The 16683-nt window shown below is 39.3% G+C and overlaps 2 protein-coding genes across 2 annotated transcripts in view; both read right to left on the reverse strand.

Annotated features, from left to right (window-relative positions):
- itga2b (integrin, alpha 2b) overlaps nucleotides 1–14490 on the reverse strand; it is a 28821-nt gene extending 14331 nt beyond the window's left edge. The window contains exons 1-12 of the mRNA XM_062531589.1: nucleotides 14288–14490; nucleotides 3694–3824; nucleotides 3269–3366; nucleotides 2848–3013; nucleotides 2675–2724; nucleotides 2489–2534; nucleotides 2190–2318; nucleotides 2047–2091; nucleotides 1864–1907; nucleotides 1613–1666; nucleotides 1129–1181; nucleotides 312–523 (exon numbers count right to left, since the gene is read on the reverse strand). Of these exons, the coding sequence (XP_062387573.1) occupies nucleotides 312–523; nucleotides 1129–1181; nucleotides 1613–1666; nucleotides 1864–1907; nucleotides 2047–2091; nucleotides 2190–2318; nucleotides 2489–2534; nucleotides 2675–2724; nucleotides 2848–3013; nucleotides 3269–3366; nucleotides 3694–3824; nucleotides 14288–14466 (1207 nt within the window). The 5' untranslated portion in view covers nucleotides 14467–14490. The remainder of the gene's footprint in view (nucleotides 1–311; nucleotides 524–1128; nucleotides 1182–1612; nucleotides 1667–1863; nucleotides 1908–2046; nucleotides 2092–2189; nucleotides 2319–2488; nucleotides 2535–2674; nucleotides 2725–2847; nucleotides 3014–3268; nucleotides 3367–3693; nucleotides 3825–14287) is intronic.
- A 1683-nt stretch (nucleotides 14491–16173) lies between these two features.
- LOC134075818 (lens fiber major intrinsic protein) overlaps nucleotides 16174–16683 on the reverse strand; it is a 2033-nt gene continuing 1523 nt past the window's right edge. The window contains exons 3-4 of the mRNA XM_062530877.1: nucleotides 16580–16660; nucleotides 16174–16323 (exon numbers count right to left, since the gene is read on the reverse strand). Coding sequence (XP_062386861.1) covers nucleotides 16174–16323; nucleotides 16580–16660 — 231 coding nt within the window. The remainder of the gene's footprint in view (nucleotides 16324–16579; nucleotides 16661–16683) is intronic.

Below are 16683 nucleotides of genomic sequence, written 5' to 3' on the forward strand. Positions count from 1 at the left end.
GCACTTCTGCATTCGCTTCGCAGCCCTCTATTGGCTATAACCGCACTATGTAAGTTTACCAGCAGGTAGCAGTTCTGTAGTAGGCTACGATGGAATGAGACATAAGAAACCACAAATTTGACTTGCTTCAATGTCGCAATACATCATACTTTCATAAAATCATGCAACATACTCTAACTTGTCTGTGGACATCGTTATTTCCTGGATAAACAAATAGCATTTGTGCGACAGAGGAAAAGTGCTTTAGTGTTGCTTTAAACGAATATGAATGAATAACATCATTTTTGAACGGTTGCCATTTTAAGTCTCACCGTTGTACCCATCGTTGTCCAGGTCTCCCAGTGGGGCGATAGACGCTCCAAAGCGTCCGTAGGGCAAAGAACCTGTCAGCGTCTGATCTGGGCGGCCATTGAACTTGGAGCGGACCTGCTGCAGGTAGACATACACCTGGCCCACCTCCAGCTGCTGCTGATTGGCTAGCTGTTCGATATGGAGCGGTGCCCCGATCAGGATGTCCTCTCTCCTGCAGAGACATGGGCAACGAAGTTACTCGAAGGAGCAAAGAGTGGGATTGTTCCAAAAGCAAACTCTTTACATAATTTGGCAATTGGTTTTAATATAACCATTTTGATATTTGAAATGTCTATAAGTTCATATAGATGGTGTAAAAGATGGAAGCGAAGAGGTTTTACTTGGCCCTGTTCCTGACCATGCAACTTGAATACCAATGACTGTTTTTTTTTAGAATTATATTTATTTGGGATTTTCTTTCGCACATCAGTACAGTTTTTTAAATCAACATAATTCATGTTCATACATGTAGCTTACCAGTGCCACTTATTTATATTAGACACACCAACACTCATACACCAATACATACAGACAGTATAATACAGTACATCCACACCTTTTACTAACACTTTTACACACACACACACACACACACACACACACACACATCCATCTTCATCCATATCTGTCCTATTCCATCTCCTATTCCATTGAATACCAATGACTGGGTGCTGGCTGGGCCTTTTTTTTTTTATTAGTCATGCCTATAGCATCACTTCCAACAACAGCAGCAATGCTATTAACCTTCACCATACAAGCGTGCGGCATGGCACCCACCCGTCGCTGTTGATGTCAGTCACCGCAACAGCATGACCGAAATAGGCTGCCACCTGCACAGAGAGGGCAACACGTTGACATGCTGAAAGCACGGGGGGACATGGAGGCACGGGCACTTAGTGGGATTACTGCCATGCAGCACAGCTCGCCGCAGCGATCGAGGCATTATACACTTCACAGGTGCGGAGGTGGGATATGGCAGGCGCAAATTTATCATGCGGGAGGTGTGAGCCTAATACCAATGTGTTTATCAGTCTCTGGTAGGGGCTACCTATGACGCGAAGGAATATAGAGTAGGCTACATGCGTCAAACTATGCATAACATCTCTAAGGCGTCATGTTGGGGTATTCTCAGCAGCTTAAACCGCCGGAGTCGAGAACAATATGTCGTTTGCGCTAGGTAGATGTTATTTCAACTTGACATCTTGTGTTCACTAACGTCTTAACGACAAGTGATGTCAGTGTGATCGTTTAGGAATCTCACCTGAGTTCCATAGAACTTCTTTTTTAATTCAAGCCTTCCATTGTAGATTCTGACCTAGAGAAGCACATTTTGTAAAATTTTCTGTAAAAACGTATAATCACAGGGCAGAAAAAGGGCATATTTATGTATAACTAGGGTATATGCTAAATCCAGGGGACCCTAGGATAAATATAGCAAAATGTGACAACATTTGTTATTCCCAGGTAATAGAAGCAGACTGCAACAGCTGTAGTAGAAAATACTATTCTTACTGATCCAGACGTGTCACGATCGTTAGGGTAACCAACCAAATAATCTAAATCAAGGAGATTAAAAACACACACTTAGCTCAAGTCTACCATCAGTATTACAAATACAACAAAATAAATACATCACTGAATCAGTCAATCATTACTGACATCAATCATCGGTTTTGGTAAAAAAAGATTCTAAACCTTGAATGCTGTCCCCTGTGAGATATCCAGTGGTAACAGAATAACCTGTGAAAGACAAAAGATGGGATACAGTTTCAATTACACACACACACACACACACACACACACACACACAAGCTGGGATGATAAAAGCTCTGTCTTACCACTGTATGTGTTTGAATATCTCTCCTGAAAAGCGTTAATTTCCCGCCCGACACCCCTTGATGGGAGGTAGGGATCAGCTCGTCTCCTCGGGTTAGTTAAATCATCCAGGGTTGCGGTGAAGATCTGACCTGCAAAATGCAAAAAGGGAGCAATAGGGAGGATATCACAGAGTTACATAGTACAGTACCTGCTTCACCAAGTCATCACTATTCCTTTCTGACATCCTTTCTTTCCCCCTAATTAGTTTGTCAAACATCGCACTTTGGAACTATTTTGAGAAGAGGATGAAAAACATCACCTTGAAAGTAGAGACTTCCTGGGGCACCAATCACAACGGTTCCATTCTAGATTGAAAAAAAGGAAGACAATTTGGGTGTGTGGGGTATGTGTGTGTGTGTGTGTGTGTGTGTGTGTGTGTGTGTGTGCGTATGTGAGAAAGACAGAGAGTATGTGTACTGAATTCACTTTTAATACACTCTCATACCTTTGTGATATCAGCACTAAACCCTGCCTCGCAGTAGCGCTTGTCATTCACTGCAAAGAAAAAAAGAGAAAAAATCACAAACACTTATTCCACATATTGTCAGTTGCATCAACTATACCCACAGACAATAGTTCTCTGGTCACAGTTCTTGGTGCCAGTGAGAGGTAAGGTACCATAGCTGGTGGCTTTGTAGTGGGACTCCACCAGTTTATCCCTGCAGGGGGAGTAGGTGGACACCAGGCCAGTGGTAACATCCTTCAGGAAGCAGTTTCCCACCGGCGTGTTCTGGGAGTCTTCATAGCTGTTGAGGACATTCCAGTGGAATAGTGGGGCACAGGCCTAGAGATGGGAAACGACGGGTGAAATCACTCGTTAAAGACGCAAGGAAAGGAGATGCAGGAGGAGAACACACACATGGAGGGAAGAAGAGTGTGGAGGGCAGATGGAGAGAGGACAACATGTTTGATTGAATGATTCTGGCTGAATTCAAACGAGATTTCTGGACTTTATGGAATTTCCTCGAGAGCAAGGTTAGGAGTGGAGATGTCTCCTGCAGATGTTTCATTTGGCATCCGGTCTCAGCGCTCAGCTCACCAGGATATATTGGTCCACGGCACGCACACTCGCCCCGAACCACTGATGCGATTTAGACAGCTTCAGTGTGACATCGCCCACTATGTACTCTTCATCACCTAAACACACACACATGCGCGCGCGCGCACACACACACACACACACACACACACACACACACACACACACACACAGTCATTCATTCACACAAAATATTTAGAATTGTTTCAGTTAATGTTAGAATGTTAACAGTAGTAATACAGTATGCATTTCTTTAGAATGACCAGTATGGTCAGTAATCTGATATTTGCTCGCACACACACGCACGCACGCACGCATGCACGCACGCATGCACACACGCACGCACGCACACTGCACACACACGCACACGCACGCACACACGCACACACACACAAATAAACTGACATTGGGCACATGGTCCTCACCCTTTGGATCAAACTCCACTGTTTGGCATGTCCCTCCGTCTGCTGACCAGGGACAGTGATACACCGATCCCCCCACTTTTACATTAGTCTGGGTTGAGTTGTCCTGCGGAGCCCCCACTACCAGGCTGATACTGGAAGAGATGTGGTGACAGCCTTACAGATGGCAAAATATGTTGTGTTGTGGAAAAATGTAAGAGTAATGCTGTTTTGATGACCGAGAGCTTTTGCGTTAAGTAGTTGACATTGAATAAAAGGTGAAAGGGTTCTAATAGTGCTAAAAATATAATAACTAGAAATGCAATTCCAAGGAATTACCAGTGCATGAAAATGCAAAAAAATGTAGATATGGCTACTAAGGTGTAGCTAGGGTAAACATGGTGGTTGCATAGTTTAAAGAGAGTTGATGGTGTTAAGGTAGACATTTTAAAGCTTAAACATTCCTGTTCTAACTTAACTAATGATTTCTAACAGGTATTCTAAAATGTTGACTATGCTAACAATGCTAACCAGGTTGATAAGTTAACTTAGCTGATGATTTCTAGCAGTAATGCTAAAAATGCTAACTATGCTAACATTGCTAACTATGTTAACAATGCTAACCATGTTGATTAGCTAACTTAGCTAATCATTTTAGCAGTTGTGCTAAAAATGCTTACTATGCTAACAATGCTAACAATGTTAACAATGCTAACAATGCTAACCAGGTTGATTAGCTAACTTAGCTAATCATTTTTAGCAGTTATGCTAAAAATGCTAACTATGCTATCCATGCTAACAATGCTAACTTGCTAGTGAGGACTTTTATTTTGAAACAGTAGTTGCTAGGGTATCCATGGTGCCCACTATCAGGAATAAAGAAGTTACTGTAGTATAATCATGTTGGTTGCTATGGAAACTGTCAAAAACGCTTAGTTTTAATGGTTGCTATGTTGGTTGCTAGGTACATGGAGGTTTCATTTAGTTGACTGGAGGCATAGTTGATGATAACTGACTGTTGGAATGGTTGAACAGTTAAATAGTTGAGTAGTTTCAGTGGTTAAATGATTTAATAGTGTATTATTGCAGTGAGGACTTTTATTTTGAAACAGTTGTGGAAAGAGGAAACAGTTAACAGGATATGTAGTCTTCACAGAGAGATTGTATGCTTAAAGCCTGAGAGAGAGAGGGCTGCTGCAGGTGGGGCTGGCCACCTGGCATAAGATTCTAATTGCTCAACGACCCGATTGTGATGTCATAGAGGCCAATGTTAAGTCTATGGGGAAATTTTGAATAGTTTTTATTTAATAGTTCAAAAAGTATAAAAGTTACAAAGTTGAAAAGTCATAGCAACCCGATCCATTAGAATACCTACGTTACAAAGTTTGAATGAAGTTTCTAAGTTAAACGGTTGAAGAGAAATTGCGGTTAGAAAAAGTGGTAAGCAGAATAATAATAAGAAGCCTAGGAAGAACAGTACAGTGCATTTGCATGTACTGTAATAAAATATATAAAATATATATAAGATATATAAAAAATGTCAAAATATAACTAGAAATGCAATTCCAAGGAATTACCAGTGCATGAAAATGCAAAAAAATGTAGATATGGCTACTAAGGTGTAGCTAGGGTAAACATGGTGGTTGCATAGTTTAAAGAGAGTTGATAGTGTTAAGGTAGACATTTTAAAGCTTAAACATTCCTGTTCTAACTTAACTAATACTTTCTAACAGGTATTCTAAAATGTTAACTATGCTAACAATGCTAACCAGGTTGATAAGTTAACTTAGCTGATGATTTCTAGCAGTAATGCTAAAAATGATAACTATGCTAACATTGTTAACTATGTTAACAATGCTAACCACATTGATTAGCTAACTTAGCTAATCATTTTAGCAGTTGTGCTAAAAATGCTAACTATGCTAACAATGCTAACAATGTTAACCAGGTTGATTAGCTAACTTAGCTAATCATTTTAGCAGTTATGCTAAAAATGCTAACTATGCTAACTATGCTAACTTGCTAGTGAGGACTTTTATTTTGAAACAGTAGTTGCTAGGGTATCCATGGTGCCCACTATCAGGAATAAAGAAGTTACTGTAGTATAATCATGTTGGTTGCTATGGAAACTGTCAAAAACGCTTAATTTTAATGGTTGCTATGTTGGTTGCTAGGTATATGGAGGTTTCATTTAGTTGACTGGAGGCATAGTTGATGATAACTGACAGTTGGAATGGTTGAACAGTTAAATAGTTGAGTAGTTTCAGTGGTTAAATGATTTAATAGTGTATTATTGCAGTGAGGACTTTTATTTTGAAACAGTTGTGGACAGAGGAAACAGTTAACAGGATATGTAGTCTTCACAGAGAGATTGTATGCTTAAAGTCTGAGAGAGAGAGGGCTGCTGCAGGTGGGGCTGGCCACCTGGCATAAGATTCTAATTGCTCAACGACCCGATTGTGATGTCATAGAGGCCAATGTTAAGTCTATGGGGAAATTTTTAATAGTTTTTAATTTATAGTCCAAAAAGTATAAAAGTTACAAAGTTGAAAAGTCATAGCAACCCGATCCATTAGAATACCTACGTTACAAAGTTTGAATGAAGTTTCTAAGTTAAACGGTTGAAGAGAAATTGCGGTTAGAAAAAGCTGTCAGCGGAATAATAATAAAGATAACTAGAAATGCAATTCCAAGGAATTACCAGTGCATGAAAATGCAAAAATAGATAGATAATGTAGATATGGTTACTAAGGTGTAGCTAGCGTAAACATGGTGGTTGCATAGTTTACAGAGAGTTGATAGTGTGAAGGTAGACAGTTTAAAGATGAAACATTCCAGTTCTAACTTAACTAATGATTTCTATTCATGTTAAAATGTTGATTAGCTAACTTAGCTAATGAATTCTAGCAGTTATGCTAAAATGCTAATTATGCTAGCAATGCTACTTTACTAACAATGCTAACCAGGTTGATTAGCTAACTTAACCGCTGATTTCTAGCAGTAATGCTAGAAATGCTAACTATGCTAACAATGCTAAATTTGCTAACAATGCTAACCAGGTTGATTAGCTAACTTAGTTGATGATTTTTTTGCAGTTATGCTAAAAATGTTAACTATGCTAACCATGCTAACTAGCGTACGCTAACCATGCTAACTAGCTAACTTGCTAGTGAGGACTTTTATTTTGAAACATTTGTTGCTAGGGTATCCATGGTGGCCACTATCAGGAACCAAGAAGTTACTGCAGTATAATCATGTTGGTTGCTATGGAAACGGTCATAAACACTTAATTTTAATGGTTGCTATGTTGGTTGCTAGGTACATGGAGGTTTCATGTAGTTGACTGGAGGCATAGTTGATGATAACTGACAGTTGGAATGGTTGAACAGTTAAATAGTTGAGTAGTTTCAATGGTTAAATGATTTAATAGTGTATTATTGCAGTGAGGACTTTTATTTTTAAACAGTTGTGGACAGAGGAAACAGTTAACAGGATATGTAGTCTTCAGAGAGATTGTATGCTTAAAGCCAGAGAAACTGACAGTTGATACAGGTGTAATCAATTTAACTGGCTAGTCTTAGGAGAGCCAGAGTGTATCCTTAAAGCCTGAGACAGAGTAAATAATTTAAAAGTTGAATGTAGATAGTCTAATTAATGTTGATAGATAGAGAGTTTAATGGATGTTGATAGACAGTTTAATGGGTGGATGAGTCAATGGTCTGAAGAAGATGAATGGATAGAAAGTTGGATGGAATGTGCCTTATATTCTTGTCGAATGGAGACACAGCTCTCTACTGAGAGTAGTGTATACAGATACAGGTGTAATCAATTTAACTGGCTAGTCTTAAGAGAGCCAGAGTGTAGAGATACCTGAGCCTGAGACAGAGGAGATTGTTTAAAAGTTGAATGTAGATCGTCTAATTGATGTTGATAGGCAGACTGTTTAGAATGGGTGGATGAGTGAATGGTTTGAAGAAGATGAATGGATAGAAAGTTGGATGGAATGTGCCTTATATTCTTGTAGAATGGAGAGACACAGCTCTCTACTGAGAGTAGTGGATACAGATACAGGTGTAATCAATTTAACTGGCTAGTCTTAAGAGAGCCAGAGTGTAGAGATACCTGAGCCTGAGACAGAGGAGATTGTTTAAAAGTTGAATGTAGATCGTCTCATTGATGTTGATAGGCAGACTGTTTAGAATGGGTGGATGAGTGAATGGTTTGAAGAAGATGAATGGATAGAAAGTTGGATGGAATTAGGAAGACTTATGTTGATACAGTTGATGGAGGTTTCATGTAGTTGACTGGAGGCATAGTGGATGATACTGACAGTTGGAATGGTTGAACAGTTCAATAGTTGAGTAGTTTCAATGGTTAAATGATTTAATGGTGTATTATTGCACTGAGAACTTTTATTTTGAAACAGTTGTGGACAGAGGAAACAGTGAACAGGATATGTAGTCTTCTGAGAGACTGTATGCTTTTAGCCAGAGAAACTGACAGTTGGTGCCCAGGTGGCCGGCCACCTGGCGTAAGATTCTAATTGCTGCCGTGATGTCATAATGAGCAATGTTAAGTCTATGGGGGAAATTGTAATAGTTTTTAACTAATAGTTTAAAAAGTATAAAAGTTACAAAGTTGAAAAGTCATAGCACACATGTCATAAGTAAGACCTACGTAACGCAGTTTGAATGAAGTTTCTACGTTAAACGGTTCTAGCTGATTTGCGTGCGTTAGAAGAAGAACTAGAAATGCAATTCCAAGGAATTACCAGTGCATGAAAATGCAAAAATAGATAGATAATGTAGATATGGTTACTAAGGTGTAGCTAGGGTAGACATGGTGGTTGCATAGTTTACAGAGAGTTGATAGTGTGAAGGTAGACAGTTTAAAGATGAAACGTTCCAGTTCTAACTTAACTAATGATTTCTATTCATGTTAAAATGTTGATTAGCTAACTTAGCTAATGATTTCTAGCAGTTACGCTAAAAATGCTTATTATGCTAGCAATGCTAACTTTACTAAAAATGCTAACCAGGTTGATTAGCTAACTTAACCGATGATTCCTAGCAGTAATGCTAAAAATGCTAACTATGCTAACAATGCTAAATTTGCTAACAATGCTAACCAGGTTGATTAGCTTACTTAGTTTATGATTTTTTGCAGTTATGCTAAAAATGCTAACAATGCTAACTATGCTAACCATGCTAACTAGCTAACTTGCTAGTGAGGACTTTTATTTTGAAACATTTGTTGCTAGGGTATCCATGGTGGCCACTATCAGGAAACAAGAAGTTACTGCAGTATAATCATGTTGGTTGCTATGGAAACGGTCATAAACACTTAATTTTAATGGTTGCTATGTTGGTTGCTAGGTACATGGAGGTTTCATGTAGTTGACTGGAGGCATAGTGGATGATAACTGACAGTTGGAATGGTTGAACAGTTCAATAGTTGAGTAGTTTCAGTGGTTAAATGATTTAATAGTGTATTATTGCAGTGAGGACCTTTATTTTGAAACAGTTGTGGACAGAGGAAGTAGTGAAACAGGATCTGTAGTCTTAATGAGATTGTATGCTTAAAGCCTGAGACAGAAGGTGCCTCTCATATATAGCGTTTACGCGTCCTCTCTCGCTCCTCACTGATCTACATAAAGAATGATGGAGCGGCAACAATGGGATAGTCTAGCCCTTCTTCTATCTTTCTTTATGTAGATCATTGAGGATCGAGGAGCGAGGGAGGACATATAAACACTGCTTGAGAGGGACCCACAGTAAATACTTTAAAAGTTGTATATAGTCTAATTAATGTTGATAGACAGAATGTTTAATGGATGTTGATAGGCAGATTGTTTAATAGATATTGATTGACAGTTTAATGGGTGGATGAGTGAATGGTCTGAAGAAGATGAATGGATAGAAGGTTGGATGGAATGTGCCTTATATTCTTGTTAAGAGAGACACTGATACAGCTCTCTGAGAGTAGTTGACACAGGTGTAATCAATTTAACTGGCTAGTCTTAAGAGAGCCAGCGTGTACTCTTAAAGCCTGAGACAGTAAATAATTTAAAAGTTGAATGTAGATAGTCTAATTAATGTTGATAGACAGAGAGTTTAATGGATGTTGATAGACAGATTGTTTAATAGATGTTGATAGACAGTTTAATGGGTGGATGAGTGAATGGTCTGAAGAAGATGAATGGATAGAATGTTGGATGGAATGTGCCTTATATTCTTGTAGAATGGAGAGACACAGCTCTCTACTGAGAGTAGTGGATACAGATACAGGTGTAATCAATTTAACTGGCTAGTCTTAAGAGAGCCAGCCTGAGACAGAGTAGATTGTTTAAAAGTTCAATGTAGAGCGTCTAATTGATGTTGTTGATAGGCAGACTGTTTAGAATGGGTGGATGAGTGAATGGTTTGAAGAAGATGAATGGATATAAAGTTGGATGGAATTAGGAGGACTTATTTTGATACTGTTGTGCGCAGAGGATACAGGGGAACAGAATATGTAGTCTTCAGAGAGGAGCCTGAGAGAAACTGACAGTTGGTGCCCAGGTGGCTGACCAGCTGGGGTAACATTCTAATTGCTGCCGTGATGTCATAATGAGCAATGTTAAGTCTATGGGGGAAATGGTGATAGTTTTTAACTAATAGTTTAAAAAGTATAAAAGTTACAAAGTTGAAAAATACAAAGCACGTATGGCATAAGCAAGACCTACGCAACAAAGTTTGAATGAAGTTTCTACGTTAAACGGTTGAAGCTGAATTGCGAGCGTTAGAAGAAGAAGTTTAACTAGAAATGCAATTCCAAGGAATTACCAGTGCATGAAATGCAAAAATAGATAGATAATGTAGATATGGTTACTAAGGTGTAGCTAGGGTAAATATGGTGGTTGCATAGTTTACAGAGAGTTGATAGTGTGAAGGTAGACAGTTTAAAGCTGAAACATTTTGATTTGCTGATTTCTATTCATGTTAAAATGTTAACTATGGTAACAATGATAACCAGGTTGATTGGTTAGCTTGGCTACTGATTTCATGCAGTAATGGTAAAAATGTTAACTATGCTAACTATGCTCACAGTGTTAACCAGGTTGATTAGCTAACTTAGCTAATGATTTCTAGCAGTTATGCTAAAAATGCTAACTATGCTAGCAATGCTAACTATGGTAACAATGCTAACTTAAACTAACAATGCTAACCAGGTTGATTAGCTAACTTAACTGATGATTTCTAGCAATAATGCTAAAAATGCTAACTATGCTAAAATTGCTAACAATGCTAACCAGGTTGATTAGCTAACTTAGTTAGATGTTTTTTGCAGTTATGCTAAAAATGCTAACTATGCTAACAATGTTAACTATGCTAACCATGCTAACTAGCTAACTTGCTAGTGAGGACTTTTATTTTGAAACATTTGTTGCTAGGGTATCCATGGTGGCCACTATCAGGAAGCAAGAAGTTACTGCAGCATAATCATGTTGGTTGCTATGGAAACGGTCATAAACGCTTAATTTTAATGGTTGGTATGTTGATTGCTAGGTACATGGAGGTTTCGTGTAGTTGACTGGAGGCATAGTTGATAACTGACAGTTGGAATGGTTGAACAGTTAAATAGTTGAGTAGTTACAATGGTTAAATGATTTAATAGTGTATTATTGCAGTGAGGACCTTTATTTTGAAACAGTTGTGGACAGAGGAAGTAGTGAAACAGAATCTGTAGTCTAAATGAGATTGTATGCTTAAAGCCTGAGACAGAAGGTGCCTCTCATATAGCGTTTACGCGTCCTCTCTCGCTCCTCGATCCTCACTGATCTACATAAAGAATGATGGAGCGGCAACAATGGGATAGTCTAGCCCTTCTTCTATCTTTCTTTATGTAGATCATTGAGGATCGAGGAGCGAGGGAGGACATATAAACGCTGCTTGAGAGGCACCCACAGTAAATACTTTGAAAGTTGTATGTAGATAGTCTAATTAATGTTGATAGATAGAATGTTTAATGGATGTTGATAGGCAGATTGTTTAATAGATATTGATTGACAGTTTAATGGGTGGATGAGTGAATGGTCTGAAGAAGATGAATGGATAGAAGGTTGGATGGAATGTGCCTTATATTCTTGTTAAGAGAGACACTGATACAGCTCTCTGAGAGTAGTTGATACAGGTGTAATCAATTTAACTGGCTAGTCTTAAGAGAGAGTGTGCTTAAAGCCTGACACAGAGTAAATCATTTAAAAGTTGAATGTAGATATAGTCTAATTAATGTTGATAGACAGAGAGTTTAATGGATGTTGATAGGCAGATTGTTTAATAGATGTTGATAGACAGTTTAATGGGTGGATGAGTGAATGGTCTGAAGAAGATGAATGGATAGAAAGTTGGATGGAATGTGCCTTATATTCTTGTAGACTGGAGAGACACAGCTCTCTACTGAGAGTAGTGGATACAGATACAGGTGTAATCAATTTAACTGGCTAGTCTTAAGAGAGCCAGTGTATGTAGCCTGAGAGAGAGAGAGAGCTGCTGCACCTGGACTGGCCACCTGGCGTAACATTCTAATTGCTGCCGTGATGTCATAATGAGCAATGTTAAGTCTATGGGGAAATGTTTAATAGTTTTTAATTTACAGTTTAAAAAGTATAAAAGTTCCAAAGTTGAAAAATATATTGCACAGGTCTCCTTAGTAAGACCTACGTAGCAAAGTTTGAATCAAGTTTCTACGTTAAACGGTTCAAGCTGAATTGCGAGCGTTAGAAGAAAAAGAATTATAATAATAAGAAACCTAGGAAGAACAATATAGTGCATTTTCATGCACTATAATAATAACTAGAAATGCAATTCCAAGGAATTACCAGTGCATGAAACTGCAAAAATAGATAGATAATGTAGATATGGTTACTAAGGTGTAGCTAGGGTAAACATGGTGGTTGCATAGTTTACAGAGAGTTGATAGTGTGAAACATTCCAGCTCTAACTTAACTCATGCACTGTAATAATAAGAAGACTTGGAATAACAGTATAGTGCATTTTCATGCACTATAATAATAATAACTAGAAATGCAATTCCAAGGAATTACCAGTGCATGAAAATGCAAAAATAGATAGATAATGTAGATATGGTTACTAAGGTGTAGCTAGGGTAAACATGGTGGTTGCATAGTTTACAGAGAGTTGATAGTGTGAAGGTAGACAGTTTAAAGATGAAACATTCCAGCTCTAACTTAACTAATGATTTCTATCCATGTTAAAATGTTGATTAGCTAACTTAGGTAATGATTTCTAGCAGTTACGCTAAAAATGTTAATTATGCTAACTTTACTAACAATGCTAACCAGGTTGATTAGCTAACTTAGTTGATGCTTTTTTGCAGTTATGCTAAAAATGCTAACAATGCTAACTATGCTAACCGTGCTAACTAGCTAACTTGCTAGTGAGGACTTTTATTTTGAAACATTTGTTGCTAGGGTATCCATGGTGGCCATTATCAATAAACAAGAAGTTACTGCTGTATAATCATGTTGGTTGCTATGGAAACGGTCATAAACACTTAATTTTAATGGTTGCTATGGTGGTTGCTAGGTACATGGAGGTTTCATGTAGTTGACTGGAGGCATAGTGGATGATAACTGACAGTTGGAATGGTTGAACAGTTAAATAGTTGAGTAGTTTCAATGGTTAAATGATTTAATAGTGTATTATTGCAGTGAGGACTTTTATTTTGAAACAGTTGTGGACAGAGGACAGTTAACAGGATATGTAGTCTTCTGAGAGACTGTATGCTTAAAGCCAGAGAAACTGACAGTTGGTGCCCAGGTGGCCGGCCACCTGGCGTAAGATTCTAATTGCTGCCGTGATGTCATAATGAGCAATGTTAAGTCTATGGGGGAAATTGTAATAGTTTTTAACTAATAGTTTAAAAAGTATAAAAGTTTCAAAGTTGAAAAATACAAAGCACACATGGCATAAGCAAGACCTACGCAACAACGTTTGAATGAAGTTTCTACGTTAAACGGTTCAAGCTGAATTGCGTGCGTTAGAAGAAGAATAATAAGAAGTTGCGGAAGAAGACTTGGAAGAACAGTATAGTGCATTTTCATGCACTATAATAATAAGAAGAATAGGAAGAACAGTACAGTGCATTTTCATGCACTGTAATAATAAGAAGAAGAAGCCTAGGAAGAACAGTACAGTGCATTTTCATGCACTGTAATAATAAGAAGACTAGGAAGAACAGTACAGTGCATTTTCATGCACTGTAATTAGCAAAAGAAAGCAGGGAACCAAATTCTTGAGTTATGTCGAGTCCAGGCCATGTAAATATTTACAAAATTCGAAATTAGTTTTCCTTTAAACACACACAAATCTTTCTGTAAATAAGTCAATTTTCATTCATTTTTAGATCTCCTAAGTCATCTGCTTTAGAGGTTTGAAAGAGGCTAGATATCATAGCTTCTCTACCAGATTAAGTTAGTGCATGTACTGTATACCAAATAGCCTCCAGTCAGGAGACCCTTTAGACTTTGGTCGTACACCTTACAAGCAACTTGCTTTACCTGCACCACTGCATGCAGTCATGTGCAGATCAAATACATGTGGTAGATCAAACTCACCCTTGACCTGAAGCCTTAAAGAAATCCACCGAGAAGCCAAAGTAGCTGCCCTCTGGCCCGCTGTAGATGGTCACATTGTTCTGGTTGATGTTCAGTGCTTGGTGCACGCCAGGTGCGATGATGAGGAGGAGCAGCCGCAGGTGAACCACCCGAGACGGACACCTTCTCTCCCCCGCCATCTTCTGAGCCTTTACTGCCCCTCTGCCCCCTGCTCCTCCACTCTTACCCTCCTCGCTGGAGTTTTGGACTGTTTCTTTGTCATTTCCTGTACACAGAGTGTGACTTCCTGTCTGAGTATCCCTTAACTCCAATGCTTCCTTTTGGTTAGATATGAATATTCTTTTTGAGTGTTCACTGGCATGGTCGAGGCCTCAGTGTTGATAGTGTCAACTGTTTCCTGTGGATAAGTCTTGTACAGTAATGCTGCTGTCTGGTCTGCATGTTCTTACTATTCTTTCAATGAGACCCTTCCACGGCACGGGTTCTTAGTCTGCTAGTGTTTGCACAATAGCTTAAGTTCACTTGCAGGTTTTTGTGTATCCTCAATGATTGAGGGACCAATTAGTATCTGTGCTTCTTATTTCTAAGACCTACATATAGACTAAATGTGATTCCTTTGTTCCTACTGTATGTGCACTAACATGATAAGTACACTGTAATAAACCCCCTTACTAAATTTCTAAATTGCAAAGTCATCATCCAACAGACTACAGTATTTTGATACTGGGTAATATTTCAATGCACGGAGCTTCCCAGAGCTTTGGGATGAATAAATCAGTTCCTGGGCAGTATATATAACCAACGAAGAGGAAAGAAAACACAGGCATGCACAGCAAAAATGAGAGATGAAGGATGACCCAGAGGAGGAGAAGGAGGAGGAGGAGGAGGAGGAGGAGGAGGAAGAGTGGGAGGAAGGCCAGGTAGGATGTTCTGACACATTGATGAAAGGGACAGAGGACCATACGGGCTGAGATCCAGACATGTACTGTATGTAGGTGCATGAACCAAAGTTCACCTTTCATCCAATCAGATTGTCACACAGCTCTAAATCACGTTCCAGCTTCTCATTTATTTGGACTCATAAAACACATACATCAAACAGCTGCAATGCATAGACCATTTACCAGCACTATCCCATCTCTATAAAACATAGTGTAAAATGAATCATAAAGCACATAGTATCATAATAATACAATTATAAAATTGTCTTTACTGAGGGAGGTGAAAAGTTCAGTATAAAAATGGCCCTGCAGATATAAAAAGGAGGACACCAGACAGATCCACTTTCATCAGGGGCTGAATGTACCCGCGTGAACTTGTGTCATACTAGTGCCAAAATTATTTTAGAAGACAAAAGGACAATGTTGGCACTGCGCTTTTGTATGTGGGTTTTACGTGTCTTGTATGTGCATGTGGGCGAGACTATTTTGTGTATATTTGCTTGTGTTGGTGCTTGTAGTGTGCTTTCTTGGAGCCTTGAGGAAGAGCTGTCTGATTTGAATGAGTTCATGTTTGTGAGCATATGTGTGGTGTCAGTCGGTCTTTGTTATAGATTGCGCTAATCATGCTTTCGATATATATATACATGTAGCATATCTGTGGTTCAGGTTTGTTCCTGTGCATGTGTACAGTATGTAGCATATTTGTGGTCTTTGTGTATGTGCCAGTGTGTGTGTGAGAGACAGAAAGTGAGAGAGAGAGAGAGAGAGAATGGGAGAGAGAGTGGGAGAGAAAGAGAGAGGGAGAGAAAGAGAGAGAGAGAAACAGAGAGGGAGAGAGAGAGAGAGAGAGAGAGAGAGAGAGAGAGAGAAAGAGAGAAAGAGAGAGAGAGAGTATCCCTGCAAATGTGCATGTGCTGATGTGTCTTCTTAATCAAGTGTCCTGCTCTAATCCCGCTGTGTGCTCTGGGTCGGGGTGAGGAGGAGCCTCCTGAGCTCGGTGGCCCAGTGTCCTGCGCCGCTCCAGCGGGGCCACAGCAGCACGTCGTGGAGGAGCCAGGCCAACACGGCCCCCGCACACGGCCCCACCCAATACACCTGCCCCGGAGAATGCAGCATGGTGAGCAGGCATGTACAGTACAATAAGAGAAGGAGAGTGACAGAGAAGTGTGTGTGTGTGTGTGTGTCTGAGAGAGAGATAGTGTGTGTGTCTGTGTGTGTGTGTGTGTGTGTGTGTGTGTCTGTCTGTCTGTGTGTGTGTTGTGTATCTCTCTCTCTGTGTGTGTGTGTGTGTGTGTGTGTGTGTGTCTGTGTGTGTCTGTGTTTGTTTGTGTGTGTGCCTTGTGTTACCTACCCAATGGTTATTGAAATTTTGTATCACCATAGCAGGGCCAAATGACCTGGCAGGATTCATTCCGCAACCTGTATACCCAATCTGAGAGGGAGAGAGAGAGAAAA

Source organism: Sardina pilchardus, chromosome 3, assembly GCF_963854185.1.
Source record: "Sardina pilchardus chromosome 3, fSarPil1.1, whole genome shotgun sequence".
Classification (NCBI taxonomy): domain Eukaryota; kingdom Metazoa; phylum Chordata; class Actinopteri; order Clupeiformes; family Clupeidae; genus Sardina; species Sardina pilchardus.